We start from the raw sequence: 7,500 nt of genomic DNA, 5'->3' as shown, positions 1-7,500 counted from the left end.
CTGTGACATCATTCTCCATCAACTCAGCCAGGAGCAGAGTTATAGACTTCACCTCTCCATTCTACTCTACCTCTCTGGGGATACTGGTGAGTGGGGAGCTGCGTGCATGCGTGCGTGCGTGCGTGCGTGCGTGCGTGTGTGTGTGTGTGTGTGTGTGTGCGTGCGTGCGTGCGTGCGTTGTGTGTGTGTGGACATACAGTTTATAATGTGTGTGTTGACTACCAGGTGCGTAGCCAGGACACATCAGCCCCTATTGGGGCTTTCATGTGGCCTCTCCATTGGTCCATGTGGGTGGGCATCTTCGTCACTCTTCATCTTACCGCACTCTTCCTCACCGTCTATGAGTGGAACAGTCCCTTTGGTGAGAAAACTAAAATACCATTTATGGCCTGTCATGTTATTAGTCTGTGACCTAAAGTGGAAACTGTTATGACTTACAGCCATGTCATCATCTACACACACACACACACACACACACACACACACACACACACACACACACACACACACACACACACACACACACACACACACACACACACACACACACACACACAGCTGACTCCAGTGTTGTGTTGATCCAGGTATGACTCCTCATGGCAGGAACAGACTCAGAGTGTTCTCCTACTCCTCAGCCCTCAACCTCTGCTACGCCATCCTGTTTGGACGCACTGTCGCTACTAAGGTACTGTGGGAGGGAGGAGGGAGGAATAATGGGAGGGAGGAGGGGGAGGTTTGAATAATCAAATTAACCAAATATGTCTTCTCTCTGTCTCTCTCTCTCTCTCTATCTATCTCTCTCTCTCTCTCTCTCTCTCTCTCTCTCTCTCTCTTTCGCTCTCTCTCTGTCTCTCTCTATATCTCTCTACTCTTTCGCTCTCTCCATCCTTCCCTCCCTCTTTCTCTCCCCCTCCCTCTCTCTCCCTCCTCTCCAGACTCCTAAGTGTTGGACCAGTAGGTTCCTGATGAACCTGTGGGCCATCTTCTGTCTGCTGGTGTTGTCCAGTTATACAGCTAACCTGGCTGCTGTCATGGTGGGGGAGAAAACCTTTGAACAGGTGTCTGGGATTCATGACGAGAAGGTATACACACACACACACACACACGGCGGTGCGCACACACACAGGTAGGCATGTACGCACACATACGTACACACACGCACGCACTTATATGCAAACACAGACGAGTTACAATGTGGAAATGAACATGACTGAATATGACATAACAGACTGGATCAGGGATAGTTACAGTAGCTGATAGGATTCAGACAATGAGTTAAATGTGTTCTCCTTGTAAATAAAAAGAGAGAGGCCCGTACACAGAATATTGCTGCTCCCTCCAGTGGTTTACTCCTGAAACCAAAAATACAATGTTTCAGCTTTGATACCTGTGAGACATGACGAAGACTGTTGAAGTTGAAATATTGTAACATTCTCCCACTGGGGAGAAGCAATATTCTGTGTGAATGACTCTCATTTCTTTATGTGGAATACTTCTTAATGTATTCTCCTTACCTTAAAATAATCCCCCTCTTCCTCCCTCCCCTCCCCCTCTCCCCCTCTCCCTGTCCCCCCCAGCTGCACCACCCATCCCGTGGGTTCAGGTTTGGGACAGTCAGAGAGAGCTCTGCAGAGGACTACATGAGGAAGAGTTTCTCTGCTATGCATGACTACATGAGACGTTACAACCAACCCACCACACCAGACGGAGTGGACATGTTAAAGTAAGAGCCACACACAGTCTGTTGGCTAACCAACCAGTTACCCTAGTGTTGTGTTATGCTAAATGATTTCATTTACTCTTAATTCTTCCTCGTCTTCAGGCATTCACAGTTTTTCTCAATCGCTTTGGCTCAATTCTCGAACGCTAATTATTATTTTTTTATACAATAAGTTAAAGTCTCTGAACAATTAGTTTCTTGTTCACACCAGATTTGAATTTCTTATTAATTTAAGCAAATTGCACGTGTTTTGGCTCGTGTGCCAAAGAGTAAGCACAATTGACTGCAATTTGCACAATAACTACATGTGCATGACTTGCTGATCAAAACTGATGAGTTGATTCTCAGTGAAATGATCATACTCTTCACAACTTCTAACCATTCTTTCATCGTGTGAGCCGTCACAGTCAAAATGATCCATTCAATGATCAAAATCAGTCAGACGTTCATGTATATTCCATAAATATCTATGACATGGAATGTGTGTGATGTCTGCGAAATGGGCAAATGACCTGCCAGGTGACATAGTCATGAAATAGGAATCACAATCTTACCAACCAACCAATCAAGTTTGGAAGCATATATATGGAGCACAATCGCAACCATTTTTGAACATCACAACCCTGAACAGCAGCTACATGCTCGTGGAAGAGAAATAAGAAGATGTGTAAGAATGCGTGGTGGTGGTGTTAGAGGAAGAGGTAAAAGGCAAAGAGTAAGAGTCCCTGGTGAAATCAGTGCCACAATTGTGGACCATGTCATAAACCATGGTGTTACAATGGAAGAGGCTGGTCAGAGAGTACAGCCTAATGTAAACAGCTCCACAGTGTTATAAACCATGGTGTTACAATGGAAGAGGCTGGTCAGAGAGTACAGCCTAATGTAAACAGGTCCACAGTGTTATAAACCATGGTGTTATAATGGAAGAGGCTGGTCAGAGAGGACAGCCTAATCTAAACAGGTCCACAGTGTTATAAACCATGGTGTTACAATGGAAGAGGCTGGTCAGAGAGTACAGCCTAATGTTAACAGGGCCACAGTGTTATAAACCATGGTGTTATAATGGAAGAGGCTGGTCAGAGAGTACAGCCTAATGTAAACAGGTCCACAGTGTTATAAACCATGGTGTTATAATGGAAGAGGGATGGTCGGAGAGTACAGCCTAATGTAAACAGGTCCACAGTGTTATAAACCATGGTGTTATATATACAACGACTGCACAACGAACTCATGCTTTTGAAGAAAGAAAATGACTATGAAACAACTGTACAAGGTGCCATTTGAGAGGAATAGTGACCGAGTGAAGGAGCTGCAGTGCCAGTATGTTCAGGTAGAGCTGTGGTACCAGTATGTCCAGGTAGGAGCTGCGGTACCAGTATGTTCAGGTAGGACCTGTGGTACCCGTATGTTCAGGTAGGAGCTGCGGTACCAGTATGTCCAGGTAGGAGCTGCGGTACCAGGATGTCCAGGTAGCAGCTGTGGTACCAGGATGTCCAGGTAGGAGCTGTGGTACCAGGATGTTCAGGTAGGAGATGTGGTACCAGGATGTTCAGGTAGGAGCTGTGGTACCAGTATGTCCAGGTAGGAGCTGCGGTACCAGTATGTTCAGGTAGGACCTGTGGTACCAGTATGTTCAGGTAGGAGCTGCGGTACCAGTATGTCCAGGTAGGAGCTGCGGTACCAGTATGTTCAGGTAGGAGCTGCGGTACCAGTATGTCCAGGTAGGAGCTGTGGTACCAGGATGTCCAGGTAGGAGCTGTGGTACCAGGATGTTCAGGTAGGAGCTGTGGTACCAGGATGTTCAGGTAGGAGCTGTGGTACTAGGATGTTCAGGTAGGAGCTGTGGTACCAGTATGTCCAGGTAGGAGCTGCGGTACCAGTATGTTCAGGTAGGACCTGTGGTACCAGTATGTTCAGGTAGGAGCTGCGGTACCAGTATGTCCAGGTAGGAGCTGCGGTACCAGTATGTTCAGGTAGGAGCTGCGGTACCAGTATGTCCAGGTAGGAGCTGTGGTACCAGGATGTCCAGGTAGGAGCTGTGGTACCTGGATGTCCAGGTAGGAGCTGTGGTACCAGCATGTTCAGGTAGGAGCTGCAGTACCAGTATGTTCAGGTAGGAGCTGTGGTACCAGTATGTCCAGGTAGGAGCTGTGGTACCAGTATGTTCAGGTAGGAGCTGTGGTACCAGTATGTTCAGGTAGGAGCTGTGGTACCAGTATGTTCGGGTAGGAGCTGCGGTACCAGTATGTTCAGGTAGGAGCTGTGGTACCAGTATGTCCAGGTAGGAGCTGTGGTACCAGTATGTTCAGGTAGGAGCTGCGGTACCAGTATGTTCAGGTAGGAGCTGTGGTACCAGTATGTTCAGGTAGGAGCTGTGGTACCAGTATGTTCAGGTAGGAGCTGTGGTACCAGTATGTTCAGGTAGGAGCTGTGGTACCAGTATGTTCAGGTAGGAGCTGTGGTACCAGTATGTTCAGGTAGGAGCTGTGGTACCAGGATGTCCAGGTAGGAGCTGTGGTACCAGTATGTTCGGGTAGGAGCTGCGGTACCAGTATGTTCAGGTAGGAGCTGCGGTACCAGTATGTTCAGGTAGGAGCTGTGGTACCAGTATGTTCAGGTAGGAGCTGTGGTACCAGTATGTTCAGGTAGGAGCTGTGGTACCAGTATGTCCATGTAGGAGCTGTGGTACCAGTATGTTCAGGTAGGAGCTGCAGTACCAGTATGTTCAGGTAGGAGCTGTGGTACCAGGATGTTCAGGTAGGAGCTGTGGTACCAGTATGTTCAGGTAGGAGCTGTGGTACCAGCATGTTCAGGTAGGAGCTGTGGTACCAGGATGTTCAGGTAGGAGCTGTGGTACCAGTATGTTCAGGTAGGAGCTGTGGTACCAGGATGTTCAGGTAGGAGCTGTGGTACCAGTATGTTCAGGTAGGAGCTGTGGTACCAGGATGTTCAGGTAACCCATTGGTGTTCACATGGTATATTGTACAGGGAGTTTTACATTATTTCAATAATGCCTGTAAATACAGTTGAAGTCGGAAGTTTACATACACCTTTAGCCAAGTACATTTGAAACTCAGTTTCACAATTCCTGACATTTAATCCAAGTAAAAATACCATGTCTTAGGTCAGTTAGGATCACCACTTTATTTTAAGAATGTGAAATGTCTGAAAAATAGTAGAGAGAATTATTTACTTCAGCTTCTATTTCTTTCATCACATTTGCCGGGGGTCAGAAGTTTACATACACTCAATTAGTATTTGGTAGCGTTGCCTTTAAATTGTTTAACTTCAGTCAAATGTTTTGGTTAGCCTTCCACAAGCTTCCCACAATAAGTTGGGTGAATTTTGACCCATTCCTCCTGACAGAGCTGGTGTAACTGAGTCAGGTTTGTAGGCCTCCTTGCTCGCACATGCTTTTTCAGTTTTGCCCACACATTTTCTATAGGATTGAGGTCAGGGCTTTGTGATGGCCGCTCAAATACCTTGACTTTGTTGTCCTTAGGCCATTTTGCCACAACTTTGGAAGTAGGCTTGGGGTCATTGTCCATTTGGAAGATGCATTTGCGACCAAACTTTAACTTCCTGACTGATGTCTTGATGTTGCTTCAATATATCCACATAATTTTCCTACCTCATGATGCCATCTATTTTGTGAAGTGGCTGTTTAAAGGCACAGTCAACTTAGTGTATGTAAACTTCTGACTCAGTGGATTTGTGATACAGTGAATTATAAGTGAAATAATCAGTCTGTAAACAATTGTTAGAAAAATGACTTGTGTCATGCACAAAGTAGATGTCCTAACCGACTAGTCAAACCTATAATTTGTTAACAAGACACTTGCGGAGTGGTTGAAAAACTAGTTTTAATGACTCCAACCTAAGTGTATGTAAACATCCGAAGTTTTTTGCTTAGTCATTATGAGAAAGGAAAGGGGGGGACACCTAGTCAGTTGTACAATTAGAGATGTGTGGGGTGCTTCCCAAATCAACATCAACATCATATGGGTAGATTGATGAGAAAGTACTGTACTTCTTGAAGTTGTAGATACCCATAAGAACAGGAAACATTTCTACTTTACTAAACTGTCTGATTCTAGAATAGGCTGCGTAAAACAAACGTTCTATTTTGTTTCTGTGTTACTATGTAGAGAATAATTGAGCTGGAAGGACATGAAATGACCCACAGTCTTGTTTTTGTGGACGAGGCTGGGTTCAATCTGGCCAAAGACAGGAGATGTGGCCGTAATCTCATTGGACACCGAGTCACAATTGCCACAACAGGCCAACGTGGGGGCAATATTACAATGTGTGCTGCCATTTCTGAGAATGGTGTGAGCACACATATTCCACACATTGGGCCCTATAACACCCAACTTCTCCTGTCCTTCCTAAATACACTTTACAGAGACCTAATAGCAGAACAGCAAAGAGGTTTAGTTAGACCAGATTTGACAAATGATGTAATTGTGTGGGACAATGTCAGCTTCCACCGAACCAACATCGTTAGGGAATGGTTTGCTGGGCATGAAACATTCCTTCCACCATCCTCCCCAATCCTGAATCCGATAGAAGAGGTTTGTTCAGCATAGAGTTGGAAAGTATATGACTGTCGGGCACAAGATCAGATGTCTTTGTTAGATGCCGTGAATGCTGTTTGTGAGGACATGACAGGCGATCACTGCAGGGGATGGTTGCTCCACGTAAGGAGATCCCCCCCCCACCCCCCTCCCGGTGCATCTCAAGGGAAAACCTCAGATGTGATGTTGACGAACGTCTCTGGCCAGACCAACAAGAGTGACAGGATGTTATTTTACAGAACCACCGCAGGTTTTTTCATTCATGCAGGGTTTTTTTCACGGGATGTCATTTTGTGGTAGATTCTCTGTTCACTAACAATGACTTTACATGTAAGAAATATGTAAACATTGACATGCAAATGAGAATTTTCTGTTAACATGTAAAACATTGCTACTGTACAAAAATAAAGGTACTGTATGCATACAAACGTGCATATCCATAAACTTTGACCTACTGTTGAAATCGGTTACTAAAAAGCTCAGTGTGATGCACAATAGCATTCAGCTAGACAACTGACATTCTGGTAAAGTGCAGTCCATGTCAACAAAAATGTATAACACAACTGACATTTGTAATATAACAAACATTTCCAGGGTTGACTGCCATGGTGAAAAAACATCTAAACATTTTGACCAGTACGGCTCACACGATGACAGAATTTTTTTTCAGTTTGGTGGCATTGGCCAATTTACTGACACAATAAACTAGGTTTTGAAGCATTAATTAAATGTTTTGGGTGAGTTACTACATTTTGCAGACATGCAATAGAGTTGGGATGTCCCATAAAACAGTTGTGACAATTACACTTAGAGTTTAGAGAACGTTCAGACTGTGTCAAAAAATGAGACAAAGTGATTGAGAAATCTGTAATAGAAGTTCAACTGTCTTCAACACTGTAATAGAACGTAGCAGATGGAGTTAAACTGTCTTCATAACTGTAATATAACGTAGCAGATGGATTTAAACTGTCTTCATAACTGTAATAGAACGTAGCAGATGGATTTAAACTGTCTTCATAACTGTAATATAACGTAGCAGATGGAATTAAACTGTCTTCATAACTGTAATAGAACGTAGCAGATGGAATTAAACTGTCTTCATAACTGTAATATAACGTAGCAGATGGAGTTAAACTGTCTTCATAACTGTAATAGAACGTAGCAGATGGAGTTAAACTGTCTTCATAACTGTACTAGAATGTA

General features: G+C 44.4%; 1 protein-coding gene across 1 annotated transcript in view; it reads left to right on the top strand.

Annotated features, from left to right (window-relative positions):
* The window catches only part of LOC110515884 (glutamate receptor ionotropic, NMDA 3B), a 30,106-nt gene that overhangs the window by 11,528 nt on the left and 11,078 nt on the right, over window positions 1–7,500 (top strand). Inside the window, exons 5-9 of the mRNA XM_036982694.2 lie at window positions 1–86; window positions 226–361; window positions 585–685; window positions 936–1,082; window positions 1,578–1,723. The exon at window positions 1–86 is cut by the window's left edge and continues 34 nt beyond it. Coding sequence (XP_036838589.2) covers window positions 1–86; window positions 226–361; window positions 585–685; window positions 936–1,082; window positions 1,578–1,723 — 616 coding nt within the window. The remainder of the gene's footprint in view (window positions 87–225; window positions 362–584; window positions 686–935; window positions 1,083–1,577; window positions 1,724–7,500) is intronic.

The sequence above is a fragment of the Oncorhynchus mykiss genome, chromosome 7 (assembly GCF_057628025.1).
Source record: "Oncorhynchus mykiss isolate SJ-2025 chromosome 7, ASM5762802v1, whole genome shotgun sequence".
In the NCBI taxonomy this organism is placed as follows: Eukaryota; Metazoa; Chordata; class Actinopteri; order Salmoniformes; family Salmonidae; genus Oncorhynchus; species Oncorhynchus mykiss.
This window is presented reverse-complemented; position numbering and strand designations above follow the sequence as displayed.